Genomic DNA, 19,017 nt, shown 5'->3' on the forward strand with positions numbered 1-19,017 from the left:
TATTATTCGTAATAATCTATTAGTAATAATAAATCTCCCTATCCAAACAAACAATAGTCCTATCCTGAAAAGTCATAGACAAGTCTTATATGACTGTATTATATATATATATATATATATATATATATGCAATTATTACAAAAAAAACAAAGAAAAAAGGTGGAAACAAAAATAGCAATAGAAAATTGTATGATCATAATTATGCCTTTGCCTGTTTCTTTATTCTGAGTGGGCAGTAAGTTCGGGAGGAAACAACAGCAGCCAATATTCTATCTCCAGCCTAGGCTGCTTATTCAGGAATAAGCTGCCCCAAGCTGGAAGTAATAGCTCCAACCTTCCTGCAAAACATCTTTTTTCCCCCAGTGTTTATAGTCTTCCCTTAGTCATAAACAGAGAGATCACAGTATCTTGTTACTGCCAGATCAGAGCTCAAGTTTGCAAAACTTTTTCCTTCTCCTGCTGGACATAGAACATTTTTTGCCAGTGGTGCTCACGGAATCCACAAAAGAGTATGAATTGTGTGGGCAAATTGTTCTCCTTTTAGTCAAGATTTGTTTAAAATGATGTCATTCAACTACTTTCAGATGAACAACAAGGTTAGAGGAAGCAGCTATTGATTCTGCAGCACAAAGGATATTTATGCTTTTAGTTACTAGCTCCCTGTAGATCCATGGCCCTTTCTTTTGTGTTGTCTTTCATACTGTTAAAGAATTTTTGCTTTATTTTCTCTTTTATGCACATCAACATTAGTTTTGTCTGGCTCAAGATTCAGAAGAGTATAATGCTAAATTTTGCCCCCACCCCCCTTTGAATGTACATTGCTATTAATCCCCTTTGTGGGAATGAGGGATATGTTTACTTTTGCCAAGTAACTCTTCCAGAGTGTAAGTTGCAGACCACTGTATAAAACATCAGTTAATTGAGTCAACAATAGGATAGTGATGTTCAGTACTGGATGCCATATATACTTCTCAGTATTTTATTTTATTTTTATCTGCTTATTTATTTTCAAAGTCAAAGTCATTAGAGGAGTTCATGTAATATGAATTTAAAAGATGCTTCCACAGATCTTTCCAGCTTAGGCCCAGGAGAGCAAGCTGAGTTATTTGAGTTAAGATTTAATCTATATTTATGTGCTTGTGTGCACATGCACACACATACACCAAAGAAGTATGAGGCTGGAATAGGGATGCTGGAGAAATTCGAGATGGACTAAAATGAGCTCCTGTTTCCAAGAATCTGACTTGCAGAATCCACTGTGGAGCAATCCCCTCAGGCCATGCGGAGGCTGTGGACTTTTGGATGATTGTTTTTACTTTCCTGAAATTTACACATATAAATTCATAGGAAAATACATAATTTTCTGCTGAGGAAACACTGAATGGAATGAGGGAGAATACGCTAAATGTTATGTATTAAGGTAAATTATGTAAAAACTTATGTAAATATTGTTGTTGTTCAGTCGTTAAGTCATGTCCGACACTTCATGACCCCATGGACCATAGCATGCCAGGCCTTCCTGTCCTCCGCTCTCTCCCGGAGCATGCTCAAGTTCAGATTCATTGCATCAGTGATGCTCTCTAGCCATCTCATCCTCTGCTGTCACCTTCTCCTTTTGCCTTCAATCTTTCCCAGCATCAGGGTCTTTTCCAGTGACTTTTCTCTTTGCATTAGGTGGCCAAAATATTTGAGCTTCAGCTTCAATATCTGTCCTTCCAATGAGCACTCAGGGTTGATTTCCTTTAGGATTAACTGATTTGAGACCTCCTAGCAGTCCAGGGCACTCGTAAGAGTCTTCTCCAGCACCACAGTTCGAAGGCATCAATTCTTCGGCGCTCAGCCTTCCTTATAGTCCAGCTCTCACAGCCATACGTTACTACTGGGAAAACCATAGCTTTGATTAGACGGACCTTTGTCAGCAAGGTGATGTCTCTGCTTCTTATTATGCTGTCTAGGTTTGCCATAGCTTTCCTCCCAAGGAGCAAGCGTCTTTTAATTTCATGGCTACAGTCACGGTCTGCGGTGATCTTGGAGCCCAAGAAAATAACATCTGTCTCTGCTTCCATTTCTTCCCCTTCTATATGCCAGGAAGTGATGGGGCCAGATGCCATGATCTTAGTTTTTTTTAATGTTGAGTTTCAAACCAGCTTTTGCATGCTCCACTTTCACCCTCAACAAGAGGCTCTTTAGATCCTCTTCTCTTTCTGCCATTAGGGTGCTATCGTCTGTGTATCTGAGGTTGTTGATAATTCTCCCGGCAATCTTAATTCTGACCTGTGATTCAGCCAACCCGGCGTTTCTCATGATGTACTCTGCATATAAGTTAAACAAGCAGGGCAACAATATGCAGCCTTGTCATACTCCTTTCCCAATTTTGAACCAATCAGTTGTTCAACGTCTGGTTCTTACTGTTGCTTCTTGACCCTCGTACAGGTTTCTCAGGAGACAGGTAAGGTGGTTTTGTACTCCCATCTCTTTAAGAATTTGCCACAGTTTGTTGTGATCCACACAATCAAAGGCTTTAGCGTAGCCAATGAAGCAGAAATAGACATTTTTCTGGAATTTTCTTGCTTTCTCCATGATCCAGAGAATGTTTGCGATTTGATCTCTAGTTCCTCTGCCTCTTCGAAACCCAGCTTGTACTTCCAGTAGTTCTCGGTTCACATAGTGCTGAAGCCTAGGTTGTAGAATTTGATTTTGAGCATAACCTTGCTGGCATGTGAAATGAGCGCAATTGTACGGTAGTTTGAACACTCTTTGGCATTGCCCTTCTTTGGAATTGGAATGTAAACTGACTTTTTCCAGTCTTGTGGCCACTGTTGAGTGTTCCAAATTTGTTGGCATATTGAATGCAGCACTTTAACAGCATCATCTTTTAGGATTTTAAATAGCTCAGCTGGAAGACTGTCATCTCCGCTAGCTTTGTTGTTAGTAATGCTTCCCAAGGCCCACTTGACTTCACTCTCGAGGATGTCCGGCTCAAGTTCAGTGACCGCACTATCATGGCTATCAGGGACATTCAGATCTTTCCTGTACAGTTCTTTGGTGTATTCTTTCCACCTCTTCTTAACCTCATCTGCTTCCGTTAGGTCCCTGCCTTCTTTGTCCTTTATCATGCCCGTCTTTGCACAAAACGTTCCCTTGAGATCTCCGATTTTCTTGAAAAGTTCTCTAGTCTTTCCCATTCTGTTGTTTTCCTCAATTTCTTTGCATTGTTCATTTAAGAAGGCCTTCTTGTCTCTCCTTGCTATTCTCTGGAACTCTGCTTTCAGTTGGATATATCTTCCCCTTTCTCCCTTGCTTTTTGCTTCCCTTCTTTCCTCAGCTACTTGTAAAGCCTCATCAGACAGCCACTTGGCTTTCTTGCATTTCTTTTCCTTTGGGATGGATTGAGTTGCTAACTCCTGAACAATGTTACAGACCTCCGTCCATAGCTCCTAAGGCACTCTGTGTATCAGGTCTAATGCCTTAAATCTATTAATCACCTCCCCTGTATATTCATCAGGGATATGATTTACGTCACACCTGAATGGTTTAGTGGTTTTCCCTACGTTCTTCAATTTCAGCTGAAATTTTGCAAGAAGCAGCTCATGATCTGAGCCACAGTCAGCTCCAGGTCTTGTTTTTACTGACTGTATAGAGCTTCTCCATCTTTGGCTGCAAAGGACATAATCAATCTGATTTCGATATTGACCATCTGGTGATGTCCATGTGTAGAGTCGCCTCTTGTGCTGTTTGAAAAGAGTGTTTGCTATCATCAGCGTGTTCTCTTGGCAAAAATCTATTAGCCTTTGTCCTGCTTCATTTTGTACACCAAGGCCATGCTTGCCTGTTATCCCGGTGATTTCTCGACTTCCTACTTTAGCATTCCAATCCCCTATGATGAAGAGGATATCTTTTTTTTGGTGTTAGTTCTAGAAGGTGTTGTAGGTCTTCATAGAACTGATCAACTTCAGCTTCTTCAGCCTCAGTGGTTGGGGTCTAGACTTGAATTACTGTGATGTTGAATGGTTTGCTTGGATTTGTTCTGAGATCATTCAATCGTTTTTGAGATTGTACCCCAGTACTGCTTTTCCACCCTTTTATTGACTATGAGTGCTACTCCATTTCTTCTCAGGGATTCTTGCCCACAGTAGTAGATATGATAGCCACCTGAATTAAATTCGCCCATGCTTGTCCATTTTAGTTCTCTGATTCCCAAGATGTCGATGTTCAGTCTTGCCATCTCATGTTTGACCACCTCCAATCAATCAACTTACCTTGATTCATTGATCTTACATTCCAGGTTCCTAAACAATGTTGTTCTTTACAGCATCAGATTTCTTTTCACCACCAGACACATCCACAGCTGAGTGTCCTTTCGGCTTTGGCCCAGCCATTTCACTCTTTCTGGCACTACTTGGAAATACCCTCTGCTCTTCCCCAGTAGTATATTGGACACCTTCCGACCTGAGGGGCTCATCTTCTGGCGTCATATCTTTTAGCCTTGTGATACGTTCCATGGAGTTTTCTTGGGAAGAATACTGGAGTGGGTTGTCATTTCCTTCTCCGGTGGACCACATTTTCTCAGAACTCTCCGCCATGACCTGTCTGTATTGGGTGGCCCTGCACAGCATAGCTTATGGCTTCACTGAGTTATGCAAGCCCCTTTGTCACAACAAGGCAGTGATCCATGAAGGGGACTTATGGAAATGCTTATGTAATTATTTTCATATTTTTGTGCACAATGGAAAAAAAATATTCACATCATCTGTGGGTAGACGATGGAACAAAAGGCACCTGACAATCCATGAAACACAGATGGAGCAGATTTTACACAGTCCGTACATCCCTAAACTGCAATCCTAGACACAAGTCCCACTGACTTCTAAGTAGATATTATTATTATTATTATTATTATTATTATTATTATTAATATAGCACTATCTGTGCACATGGCACCTTACAAAGACAGATCCCTAGGGTTGTCTAGTATTGTGGGGAAATCCAGCCCTTTGGGGGCCTGATGGATCCCTGCAATGGACTCAGCTGCTCAGCTTGCCCTGCATAGGTGGGCTAAGCCATGGTAAAATTCCCGACACTTGGGAACTTTACCTAGGTTTTTTGTGCAAAATGGTGGTGGGTGGTGGCGGCAGGAGTCTCTGCCACTACTTCACACAAAAAAACCTCTGCTGCCATGCACAACTGGCTCCTGGGAGGGGGAGAAGGAGCCAGTTGCACACAGCAGCGGGGGCGCTGTGCACAAAATGGGGGAGGAGAAGGGAGTGCCACTCCCGTCTCATCCTCCATTTTGCTTACAGCAGTGTTGTTATGCTTTAATTCTCCCTCCTGACCCTAGGAAGGGGAATGAAGGACTTGCATGCAGCGACCCCACTGTGTGCAAAATCTAGGATGAGAGGGATGCATTGCTCCCCCTGTCCCCCTCCTGTCCCACCACTGCTGCTATGATGCCAGAGACAGAAGGAGGAGGCGTGAACCACACTCCCTTCTTCTCCCATCCAGGCTACTGTGGCAGCACCAGTGGGACAGGAGGAGGATGAGAGCTAAGTCCTTCCCATCCTTCTCCTTTCCTGCTGGTTACACTGCCAGTGTGGTAGCAGAAATGGGAGTAGGAGAGGGGCACTCCCCTGTCCTCCTCCTGTCCTGCTACTGCAGTGGCAGCATGACAGCAAGGGTAGGAAGGTGCATGAAAAGCTCACTCCTGACTCAGAAGGGGCTGAGTTGAGCCAGCTGTTGGATGGTTGTCTTGGAGTCGCTCATGTCCTGTTGTGCTCATGTCCTGCTTGTGGGTTCCTGGTCGACAGCTTGTTGGCCACAGTCACTGTGTGAACAGAATGCTGAACTAGATGGACTCTTGCTCTGATCCAGCATGACTCTTTCTATGTTCTTATGAGTCCAGGGGGGTGAGCCGTTGAAAGCTCACTGAGTTCCACCCCCCAAATGGATTACTCTGCTATCCCTACAGATCCCTACTCCAAGGGGAATAAACACAGAGAAAAAACAGGGGACGGAGGGAAACAGAAGCATAGGTAAAGAGGTGAAGAAGATGTGGTTATTTCAATTACATTTACTTTGACCTTCTCAGTTACAATGAGGCAGACAGACTAGGGAGGTTATCCAAGTAAGGGAAGTGGTTGCATGAAAGTGTTCTGAGAAGGTGGTCCAGGCATAAAAGGCAGCAGGGGAAAATGAGTGGAGTAGTTCCAGGAACCAGGGGACATTTGGATGGTGGAGGCTGGTGGAGCTGGATGACAAAAGGCCACATGAAGGAATGTGCTGAAATATAAGTGTAGAGAGATGAGGAGGGTGAAGGACATGGAGAGCTTTGAAACTATGGGCAAAAAGGTTATGCAGGACTCAAGAATGGACAGAATGCCATTGAAGGGTTTTAAGCAGTGCTGTGCCAAAAATTTCTCCCACATTTTTTTGGACCATTCTCATTCAATACAATAAAAAAGAAAATGCTTTTGAAAAGAAATTCAAAGGAGAAATTCTCATGGGTTGGGTTTGGGGTTCTTGTGCTTACCTTACTTGTGAGGTGGCTGAGGAGTGTGCTTGAGTGTCCTGTCTTTCATTGTACAGTCATTTCTCTGGCAGCCTGTAGCCTCCTTGGCTTCCCGCACTTCAGTTAAAGCCATCATGAGGAAACATCATGAGGTAATTCCTCCCATGGGGCTTTTCAGTTCAGGAAGTGACGTAGCCTGGGAGGCTGCAGTGCAATGAAAAGATGTGTAACAGAGAGAGAAAACACACTCAACACCTTCAGCCACCTCACAGTGATTAGGTAAGCTCAAAAATACCACCAAAAGAAATTCAAAATTCTGCCTCAAAAAGGGGAAGCTTCAGCACAGTTGATGCTGTTGCCACCTACAGAAGCAGTGCAATAAACTAAAAACCCTGAGGAAAAAAGAACCTGTCCTACAACCCCTGCCAATAGTGAGCGCTGTCTGTGAGAAACTGTTGGAGAATTTCTCCTCCCCTAGGAGAAATTCGGTGAAATTGTCCCCACAAGTTATTTTCCCACAAATAGGCTGAATAATTTTGAGGGGCCATTTGCACACAGCTGTGATTTTAAGGAGTGGCATCAAATGTTCAGAGCATTGAGAGAGGCAAATAATTTTGTTAGCAGGTTTCTGGATAGATTTAAGTAGATGAAGGTGAGACAATGGAAGACAACACAGAGATGAAGCCTGCAGCAGTCAAGGCAAGGGATGACATGGGCTGTTGAAAGAAGAAACAGACAGGAAGTGCAGCACTTTTACTGTAAAGGAGAAGAAATTTGTTTAGTCAATGGATTGAACTTAGGAGGCAAAGGAGAAGGAAGAGTTACAGGAAATCAAGGCTTTGTGCCTGATAAATAGGGTAGATTGTGATGTTGACACTGAATACAGTGAGTGACTGAGAAGAAAAGATGAGAAATTCATTCTTGGACATATTGAGCTTGAGATTATGTTGAAACATCCAAGCAGAAATATCAGATAGGCAGATGGAGATGTGGGATTGGATAGAGGGTGAAAGATCTAATTCAGAGATGTAAAGTTGGGTGTCTTCAGCATTTGAGTGGTACTGAAAGCCATGGGTGCTGATGAGGCTACACGTAGAAAAATTATATAGAGTGAATGGTAGATGGCCAAGTACCTCTGAGGAACCCCTCAGGGAGAAGGAAGGCAGATGAAGAGTGTTCCACTAAGGAGACATTCAAAAAGTGGTTAGACAGGAAGGAAGTTAACCAGCTGAAGACAGAATTATGGAAACCTTGGCATAAAGGGGAGAGTGATCCACTACATCAAAGTCAAGGTCAAGGAGAAAGAGGACTGAGGCCTTTGGATCTGGCAGTCAGGAACTTGTCAGTGACTTTCACGAGGACAATTTCAGTGGAGTGCAGGGGCTGAAAGTCAGATTGGAGCAGGTCAAAAGCAGAACTGGAGAAGAGCAAGTTGAAACTGTGGGGATATGCAGCATGTTGAAATTGTAGAGGATGGGTCAGCTGATTTTTTGAAAGAAAAATAGAACAGGGGTAACAGTGGTTAGGGGACAAGTACATACACAGGATGCCATGGGCCACATGCAGGTTTTAGGGTTATCGTAAGACAATCCCTCTCAGATGTAACCCCCAACAAAACCCTGAAATATGGAGATAATGGACCACACTGATATAGGCAGCCCAATTTTATTAGCTAAACTATAAACAAATCACATATTCCACACAAATGAAGACCTGGGTAAGAAAGAATACAAATTCTTTGCCTGCTGTCTTTTGTTTGGTTGAGTTGGGGCACACCACTGCTCAATCACACTTATTGAAAAATCCTGGATTTCTCCTTTGTTTTCTGTGGGCAGCTCCAACTTTTACCTGAACTTCAAAAGGAATTTGGAAATTCTGTCCCTAGACAATTGAGCTGTGACTCTAATTTTCTCCTATTATTATGGGTTTCATTGCTTTCCTTGAATGTCAGCTGTGACTTCCTTCTGTCAGAAATGGATTATCCTTCCCCCGTTGCAATCAACACCACAAGGAGACAAAGCTTCAGGCTAATACTACTTTATTTTGCTAGAGACTAGCATCTTTACAAATGCAGATTCCAGGGAACTCTCAGACTGCCTCAGGCCCCTAAACAACTAATCTGCAATCCCTAACTAGAGGAGATGAACTGGAGGGTAGTGAAGTTGCCGACAATTTGGGTATGAACCTCACGGCCAAGCTTGCTTCGCAGTGATGCCCCTCCCTGAGGGTGGCTCCCTCCTATGTTTGCTTCCAAGAGTGGCTATCCTGGCAGAGTGCCTGAGCCCTGCCCCAACTTTTCCCACTTTGCTTTGCGACACATCCTAGTGTCTCTGCAGTCACGCCCCTCTTCCTCCTCCTCCTCCTCCTTAACTTGAATTCTCACAGTGGAGGGAAGGGGCAGGGAGGTACTGAGCCTGGGCCATCTGTTTGTCAAGGTCTTCCGAGGAATCTCTCCCAGCACCTTAGCTCACTAGGGAGAGTCCCTCCCCCGGCCGGCCGCTGATTTAGCTGCTCCAACTCCAATTCAGAATTGGAGCTATCAGACATCCCAAGGCACTTAGATTCATCCCTGACACCTTCACTGGCTACAAAAATAAAAGTTGGGACCATCAGTCTCATTTCTTCCTAAATGATTGGAAGAATACTGGCACCACATTTTGTCTCCAGTCTTTGGTTCTTCAAAAGCTAGGAAGTTGTATCATTATCATCATTGTTGTTGTTGTTGTTGTCCCAAAGGTCACTGGATGGCATGCCCATAATCTGTGCGAAACGTAGAAAATTGGGCCATATGTCAACCCGACATTTATCACTGTAACACATTAACATGCAACTGAACTCTTTGCAGTCTCCAATGAAACCGTTCGTTTTCTAAACATGAGTGATTTTGACAACTTGCTGTCATGGTGAAGGGCTACAAAAGGAAGACAGTATTTGACTCTTTTCTGTCAATAATGTAACTTGAACCTGCTTCTGCCCAGATGTAAATATAATAAGCCAGATCTTTATTTTCAAGGTTTGTTTGCTGCAGTTATTTTGAGATAATCTCACCATGGTTCTTTCTGTATTAGACAGGGCTACGAAGAGCTGGAAAGACAGCTTAAAGAAGTTTTTAAGGAAAGAAGCAACATTCTTCGCCAGCTGTCAAAGACATCAAAAGAGCTCGAAGGCATTAAAGTAAACCTCCAGGTTAGATTTTGCTTCCTTTCTTTCTGTGATATGGGCATATCATTAGCCCTATGCAGGTGTTCATCCTCCGCATAAGAGAGCCAAAAGTTTGCAGGGCACATAGACAAGCACACACATACACTCCATGCCCATCCCTACACCAACTGTTCAATCTCTGAACTTCTTGTATTGAGGGGATACTCTGAAGGTGACTTGTATTTGTGACTTAAATGTGAATAGGAGCATATTTGTAGGGGCCTATTTAAATGTGAAAATAGTAGAAGCCTATTTAAATGTGAGTAGGAACCTATTTAAATGTGAGTAGGAGCCTATTTGTAGGGGCCTATTTGAAGGAGCCTATTTAAATGTGAGTAGGAGCCTATTTATGACTTAAATGTGAGTAGGAGCCTCCACATGACTGGGGCTCAAGATTGTATGGAGGCTTCTACTTGTGTTTACTTGGCATGCTCATTTCCCAACTCCCCCCTACTCACCACTAAAACTTCTGTCTCTGCTGCTGACACAGCTTCTCCATCCTGGTGAATACAGAGCAGGGATAATTTGGAGAAGAGGGCTGGGGCTGGGCCTCCCTCCCTTCATGGAAATGGCTTCATGGTGCATGAAAGGCAAGGAAGTGGGGGACCTAACTTTCATAGGAAGGAGAGAAAAGGCCCACACTAAGAGCAATGCATTTCTAATTCTACATTTTCTACACCCAAGAGCTTTCTTTGGGAGACTGAAGACCATTTGATTTGGAGAACCAATACCTTCTTCCCCCTCCAAATCCCAGCTCCTTGGTAATGGCTGGGGTGAGAAAGCAACAGAAAATACATTGCTCATATGCTGGATAGGGATGTGAGAACCCACCCCACCCAAGTTCTTGGGCACCCTCTGAAACGCTGCCCCTGCTCCCCCCCCCGGACCTGTGCTCGAGCTCCCAGGAGTTTGGTGAGTTGCCCACACTCACCCCGGGCCTGTCTGTCAAGCACCCACCATTTTGCCATCTCTTTTTTTTTATGAAAAAAGGGAGCTTAAAAAAATGTGCACTTTAAATATGCACAGGGTTTTTTAGCTCCCTTTTTTGGTAAAAAAAATCCCAAAGAAGTCAGCAAAATGGCTGGTGCTTGCTGGATGTGGCCCAGGTGAGTGTAGGGAGGGTGTCTGCAATATCCCCAGTGCTGGCCAGGAGGAGGAGGAGGTGTGGTACATGCCCCAGCCTCTAGCCGCCTCTTGCTCGTGAGCAGGAGACTGCTGGCAGCCGGGACACCTCCTCCTCTTCCTCTTCCTCCTGCCTGGTCAGCTGTCAAGGACAGTGGACCGGGCAGGAGGAGGAGGAGGAGGCACAGTGCATGCCCCAGCCGCTAGACATCTCTTGCTTGTGAGCAGGAGATGGCTAGCTAGCAGCTGAGTGCCAGCCGAATCCAAGCCCAAGCTGTTCCCAGCTGCTTGCTGAGCTCCAGGGCACTCGTTAGCCAAGCCCATCAATGCCCTGGAGTTCAGTGAGAGAGGTCTGGAGGTCTCGGCATGGGGGATTTCGCTGGTCTCCCAAACTAAGTCAGGTGCTCGCAACATCCCTAATGCTGGATCTGCACTGCTGGATCTCCGTGGAGAAAGGGATAGCAATGTGTTTCCATGGCTTCCTTCCCCAACCATCTGTGAGCAATTTTGTGGAAGGGGAAGGGGAAGGGGAATGAATAGGGATGTGCAAGTAAGCAAAGCTCGAGCTCACCGAAGTTCTCCCAATTCCATCTTGAAGCTCATTCTGACTTCAGTCTATATCATATTGTGAGCATTGTTGTTGTTGTTGTTGTTGTTGCTTTCTTTTAGCATGAAAATCTGTGCATATTTTTTCCAAATGTTGGCATCACTTCTATGCAGATTTGAAATGTATACATTTTTCCCCATTGAATAAAGCATATATGAGCACATTTTCCAAAGTACACACTTTTTCATGCACATTTTTCAAATATACACATGCTGTTGTATGCATTGTTTTTGGTCCACAAATCACATTGTAAGCTCAGAAATCTATGGACTTTGACTGAAGATTGCATCCAAATCAGTTTGCCATCTGGAAGGTGTGAACTTGATAAATCTTAATACAAAATGAACTGGATTGAAAGTCTCATACAGTCCTAGGAATGAATGAATTTCCAATTAAAATGCTGTTTTCCCCATCCCAAAGCTAGAACATCAGAGGATGGTGCATCAGAAATACTTTAAGTCCATCCCATCCCAACCCTGCTGGGTTTAGACCTTAGCATATTGTCCCCTCCACGTCAATATGTGATAAAGAGACAGCATATTTGGATGTGGCTATTAAAGATGTTTAAGGAAATTGAAATTTGTGAATTTTGATATGAACTGACTTGATCCAAGGACGGTTGTCTGAACCAGAACTTAGTTATCCATCAGCTTTTACACTTCCTGGTTGTTCCATATGGATATTGGAGGAATCCATGTAGGGGGTCAAGTTTGCCGAGCTTTTTGGAGCCTGGACTCTGGCTCACTTACCTGCGAGCTGGCCCAACTTGATCTGTATCGAGTCAGGCCAGCTCACAGGTTCTTGTGTGGTTTCTTCCCCCCTCAAAATTGGCATTTACACAAGCTACAACCACAATTTACGGAAGTTATACAAATTTGGGCCATAATTTGCTCAAATTGCAGCTGTAAATATACTTAACTTGCACAAATTGCAGGTGCAATTTGCACAAGTTAGCATCTTCGCAGCCACAATTTGCGCTATTTATGTCCAAAAATTGTGTAACTTATGCGAATTGCACCCACAACTTGTGCAAATGGCCATTTTATGAGAGAGAAAATGTGAATGTTCTTGGATTTGGGGAAAAAGCCCCTGGGTTGGCTCACAAGTGCAAGCTGTGCCAGGGGCACCAGGGAAATCTGGTGAAACCAAAAAGGGCCAGATTTCCCCATGACAGCCACCCTTATTGTTCCAACACAACTCTTGGCTTTAAAACATTTCGAAGTGTTTTTGAAAATGCATATCTGGAGAGAAAATGTTTAGAAATGTATGTTTTTAGAGCATATGTTTAGAAAAGTGTATTTTGAGAGAACCTATGTTTACAATGCCTATTTAAATATGAATTGTCATTCACGTTTAAAATAAAAGGTGAGAGAATTGACTTATAAGTGAACACGTGCAAAACTGAAGGTGTGTTAACTAAGAACCCCCAAATCTGGTATGCCGTTCAAAGCTATGCCAAAGTTTTTTGCCACAAACCCTGAGTTTTCTGCTGCCACTCACAAGTGTGAAAGTAACACATCAAATGTGGGTTGATAGTAAATGCCCCCCACTTTTATATTCCCTTGAAACCTATGGCAAAGTAATGTGCTTGTCTTGTTCTACAAATCCTGAGTTTTGTTCCACCACTCCAAGCATGAAAATGACATATCCAAAGCACATAGTTAAAATACCTGTTCAGTGACATAAATGGAATACAGATTGATTTCCCATCTTTTACTGGTTGTGATGTATTTATGGATGGTGCAAGAGTCCAGAGAGGGGGTGGATTCTGGTGGATTTCGCCACACTCACCCCCCCCCCAGACCTGCTTGCTGAGCCCCCACATTCATTTATACCCGCTCTCCAAGCAGCTGCATGCCCAGCGAGTAGGGATGCTTGAGAAATTTGAGATGGATTAAAATGAGCTCAGATTTCCAAGAATCCAACCTGCAGAATCCACTGCGGAGGGACCCCCTCAGGCCACACCTAGTCCGTGGACTTTCGGATGTTGTTTTAACTTTCCCTAAATTTACACATTTAATTCCACAGAAAAATATGTAAGTTTCTGCTGAGGAAACATTGAATGGAATAGGGGACAATACACTAAACGTTATGTACTGAGGTAAATGATGTAAATACTTGTGTAAATACTTACGTAAATATTTACATAATTATTTCCGTATTTTTCCGCATGACAAAAAAGAAATATATATGCATCTGTCTGTGGGTGGATGACAGAATGAAAGGCACCTGACAATCCACAAAACACAGTCAGATCAGATTTTACACAGTCCATACATCCCTACCAGTGACTGGGTCCAGCAACCACCTGTCCTCTTAGCATCTTGCCATTGGGCATTGGGGATTCCAGTAAATGGCAGACATAAAGGACCATTTATGCAACATTAGAGGCATAAATGGTCCATTCATGCCTGTAACGTTGTGTAAATTGCCTGTTTACAGCCACCATTTACACAACATTAGATTCCTGGAAATCCCAGAACTGCCATTTTTATACAAAATGGCGGCTCACTAAGAGGATGGGCAGCTGCTGGACCTGCGCCTCAGGCACACAGCTGCTCAAGGACCGGGTCTGGGTGAGTGCAGAGCCCCCATGAGCAAGTCCGGGAGGAGTGAGTGGCAGCAGCAGCTTGGTGAGCACCTGGCAAAACCAGACGGCGGTGAGTCCATCCATCCCTATATTTAATATAGTGGTAGAGAACACATGACCAGTCCCACAAAAGCATAATTAATTGTGAATCTGCCAACTACCTTAATATTGTAATGATAGGAAGTCAAGTAATCCTTCTCTGGCATAATTATACAGTGTTATATGGACATGCTGTGCCTATGGGCTCATTTTACCCCCATTTTTGCTTATAGGTTACAAGCAGAAGAATTATTTTTGTTTGGGAGTGCTGTTGAGGCCCTGCAGCAGAAGAATAAAGCAACTTCTTTTTCTGTTTTTTCTCAGTCCTGAAATGTGCTATTCACAGAGAGGCCAGCCCTTTGATCAAAAGGGTCACCATTAATAATTTTATTGCTGAAAAATGTTAAAGAGCTCCTTGGTAACACATTGTTTCTTCCCTTTGTTATCAGTCTTTGAAAAATGATGAGGCATCTGCCAAAAGCGATGTACAGAAACTCTTGGAATTAGGCCAAAAACAAAGGTACGCTTCTGCGTTTATCTGCCTTAACTTTTGCTTTCCTCACACGTATTAAAAATGGTCACCTTTTTGAGCCAGTAAGCACAACAAAGCAGTCATGGCAAAAATGAACCACATGGAAGCAACAATCAGACCTGAACTTAGGGGTGGCCATCATGGGGAAATCTGACTCTTTGGGAAATTTGGCATTGGATTTTTTTTTCCAATTTCCCTAATTTATGTAAATTCACATTTGTGAAAATTCATATTTGTGAAAATTCACACTTCCAAAAAGGTACAAATCCCTTACCTTCCAAATGCACACACCCCCCCCCCAGTGTGCATTTTCATACTTTAGCCTGTGGGGGAAATATGCATTTTCAGCTAGTGCTTTTTTATTTTATGTATTTTTCTATGACTAAAATCTGGAAAGTTAAAAAAAAAAAATGGCCAGCAAGTCCGTGGAATCTGTGAGACTTGGGAAAAGCTGAGGGGACCCCCTGCAGAATCTGTGGGTCAAATTCATAGAAATCCAAAGTCATTTGATTCTATTGCAGATTTCTCTGACATTCCTACCCATTATACAATTTATTCACCCATTATGCAGTTCCTGTGTTCAGCTGTTGAAACCTGTACTGTTTCTACAGGATAGCTGCATTTGTGGAGTGCATATTTGAAACAGTTTAGGGTGCAATCCTGTGGGGATATTTGGCCTCCTCTGAACTCATAGGTGACCGACTATCCAATGCAGGGTGGGTAGAGCGCAGAGGGGATCTTCTCTGCTATGCTCCATCCACCCTGTATTTGCCATCTCGATGGCCGCCTAGCCAGAGTGCTTTGGAGTGGGACAGGGGGAGGACGGATGTTGCATAGGAAGCATCATAATGGCGTTTCTGTCATCGCCTTCCCTCCCCCAAGAACGCCCCTCTTTCTCCTGTTCCACACTGCTCTTTCGAGTGCTGAGTGGGGCGAACCACACAGCCTACATGGTGGTGGAGGAGGGGGCAGGGAGTCAGTTTTCTGGGAAAAGGAGCTCTGTGCTTGGTTTCCAGAAAGTGAAAAATCCTATAGCTGTCTTGCCGCTGTCTAGCAGCCATAGGATTGTGCCCTTATTCAGTTTTGTGTAATAAGGTATGTTAGATAAATGGGGAATACGGATTTCTGTCTTTCCTTTTTCTTTTCTTTTTTGAGGGTTTGGGAAAAGGCTACATTCTTTAAAAACAGATTGCATTTGCCTTTTTCAAAGCAAAGTGTCATCTCAAAGTTGTCATGATCCATGTGAAATGCATGAAGGTTGTTTCCATGGGAAATAAACACAGAGCTTGACTTGATTGTACTGATTTTCAGAGACAGACAGCATGCAGTATACTTTTCTGTAAGTTAAAAGCATGCCTGGCCACAGCCATTATCTGGACATCCAGAAGCAAAGCTGAGCCCAGGAGTACTCCCCAAAAATGAACCTGGGTTTTCAAGGTAAATCCTACCCCACCACCCAAAGTTGGTTATTCCTATATTGGTCCTTTTCCTTTCTAGATACACCCTCTGACTTCAATTTATAAAGCACATCTCATACCCATGAGATACTATAAACAGATCGCATTTGCCTTTTCCAAGCAACGTGCCATCTCAGAGTTGCCGTAATCCATCTGAAATGCATGAAGATTGTTTCCATGGGAAACAAATACAGAACTTGACTCTGCTGTGCTGATTACCAGAGTCAGACAGCACGATGCGTGCAGTGTGCTGGGGGAGCAGCTTGTTTTCTTTCTTTCATGATTTGCCTTCTGACACTCTGAGCAAATACTATGGAAACCACTTCTGTGGGTACTATAACAATTAATAATAATTACAGACTCCCTGGATTTGGGTTCCATTGTGGTTAGGGGAGCACACATTTCTAGATGCTCATATTGATAAAATGCCAGGGCATGGAAACTGGCCTGTAATTAATGCAAGGGATGTTCCGCATCTATTGTACGTTTGACTCCCAAGGAACTTAGATCAAACAACACGTCAAGCACTTCCTGCCAAATGCACAGTATCTCAGTCCTGAAACATTGTGTTGTATATGCTGTGATAAATCTTCCAAAACACAGAACAAGAAGGGCTCTCCCATTTACCTACTGAAGGGATATATATATGTATGTGTATATATATATATATATATATATATATATATATATACACATACACACACACACGCACACACATACATACACACACACACACACACATATAATTTAGCTGACAGGAATCACTGCACTGACCCTAATTGGAAGTATACACAGCTGTTCTTATATTTAATACATGGCTGCTCCAATAAAAATGGTATGTCCTAGTCTGGGACCTGTCACTCTTTGCTGGATGTCTATTAAAATCATGAGCTACCGCTTTGCTGGAAATCAGCACTCAGCCTAATCTCTAGTTTATACTCTTGCCATCTCTGTGATTTGGGTTGTACCAGCACTTGCTGTAAATTAGATTAACTCCACTGACCAATAAAACTCTGAAGCGTGTGCCCAAACTGATCATCAGCAGTCAGGTGAGGGTTTCTCCATCTTCTCAGCTCACATTTAATGGATCCATGTCATTCCAGCAGCTATAAAATGGGGTACACACTGAAGCAATCATGTACCCAGTTCATCATTTGCCAAACAGTGCACATATCTATCCAGTCCAACATGCCAGCTTGCCTTCTGTGAATTGGCCCCGATGTCTTCAGCTGGGATATGCTATAGATCATCCTTACCCAACTTGGTGCCTTTCAGATGTTTTGGACTTCAACTCCTATCAGACAGTGGTTAGCAATGCTGGGAGTTGTAGTCCAAAACATCTGGAGGGCACATGGTTGAGGAAGGATGCTATATGATATAGATGCAGATATAATTCAATAGAGCTAAACTAGGCTGATTTCATGAAGATATTTGTGTCTGTTGTCTCTTGCTATTCTGTGACAGCAACATAATAATATGTTTATTGGCAACATACCCTTTTTAAATAATTCCATCTAAACAACAGCTCCTACCCGGATGAGGGCTGGGGATCCAAGTATACAAGTATGTATATTGCTCTGGAAACAAGAGAGTTAATGAATTAGATTTAGCATCTGAAACAACTTCTTTGTTTTAAAAGCAAATGCAGATGAAATCTCGTTCACAACAATATAATTCTTCTGGTTCAACATGCCTTTGATAATGTTGATCTTTTCTTTGCTTGTGGTTATTGCACTATTTTTTTTCATCAGGAATTATACAATTGGCAATATTTTGCATAGCAGGCTATACAATAGATACAAAAGGGAGGCAATTTCCTCTTTCTGGGTTTTTCTTTAGGAACTTCACTGGTGTGCACTGGCTTTATTAATAAGCCACCTCAACAAAGCACAAGCAGTGGCTATTCTGTGTAATTAAAAGTCCCTTGTCATGAAATGAGAGTAAACAAAAACATTCTTTGCTAATGGACAATAGAGATGAAGTTTGTGTTTTGTCTCTTCAACAAACTAGGGAAGAAATGAAATCGCTCCAGGAGGCCTTTCAAAAACAGCTTAATGAGGCTGCTGAGAAGGCAGAAAAACAGCAGGCTACAGTGAGTGACTCTATCCTTTCTTGTTATTATTTTGTTCTACCTTTCTGTTCCCTCTCCATTGTAAATATTTCAATAGCTTGAGTATATTTGAATTAACAAGGTTGTTGGTATGTACTGCATATTGCAGCCCTCTCCAATCTGGTAACCTCCAGATGTTTTGGATTTCAACTCCCATCAGCTTCAGCCAGTATTGCCCAGTGATCAGTAATGATGGGAGATGTGGTTCAGCATATCTGGAAGGCACCAGGTTAAGGAAGGCTGGCATATGGAATTTTCTAGGTCAGGGTGGGCAGAAGGTAGATCTCCAGGTGCTTTGTATTTCAACTCCCAGAAGCCCCTGCCAGCATGGCCAATGGTCAGGAATGCTGGGAGTTGAACATCAAAACATCTGCTTTCTGTACACCTCTGTTCTAGGTATAGTTGTGGAATACTTTTGGAAGCAAAGAACCTCACTGGACTTATTACACAACTGGACAAATTATTGGAGGCATAGTTGTGCCTCCAATAGATAAGGTGATCAGTAAAAAAAAAGAAGGGGGGATTTTGCCATATTAAATGAAAACCAGGGGGTGGGTTATTCTGACCTTAATAAAACTGAAAGGGTTACACCAGTCTTCCTGAAAATCACATGTGCCAGACAGAAACGTCGATTTTACATAACCTGAAAATTTAAGGAAGGTTGGTTAAAGATTGAAGGAGAAGGGGAAGTTAACAGGAGAAAAAAAAATACTCGGTCATACAATTTGGGCACTGAAAACATGTGTTGGCAACCATTTGTGTCCATCATTTGCCAAAAGACTGGAAGCTAAATATGAAAACTATATATGTTTTCCTATTTCCTTCCTATTGCAGTTTGTGGAATTGAATTTCTT

General features: G+C 42.9%; 1 protein-coding gene across 1 annotated transcript in view; it reads left to right on the forward strand.

The window, feature by feature from the left end:
* Positions 1–19,017, forward strand: part of LUZP2 (leucine zipper protein 2) — a 610,103-nt gene that overhangs the window by 285,728 nt on the left and 305,358 nt on the right. Inside the window, exons 2-4 of the mRNA XM_084828127.1 lie at positions 9,574–9,691; positions 14,514–14,584; positions 18,064–18,145. Coding sequence (XP_084684253.1) covers positions 9,574–9,691; positions 14,514–14,584; positions 18,064–18,145 — 271 coding nt within the window. The remainder of the gene's footprint in view (positions 1–9,573; positions 9,692–14,513; positions 14,585–18,063; positions 18,146–19,017) is intronic.

Source organism: Heloderma suspectum, chromosome 1 (assembly GCF_057233095.1).
Source record: "Heloderma suspectum isolate Gila_16-S chromosome 1, 16-S_ref, whole genome shotgun sequence".
Taxonomy (NCBI): Eukaryota; Metazoa; Chordata; class Lepidosauria; order Squamata; family Helodermatidae; genus Heloderma; species Heloderma suspectum.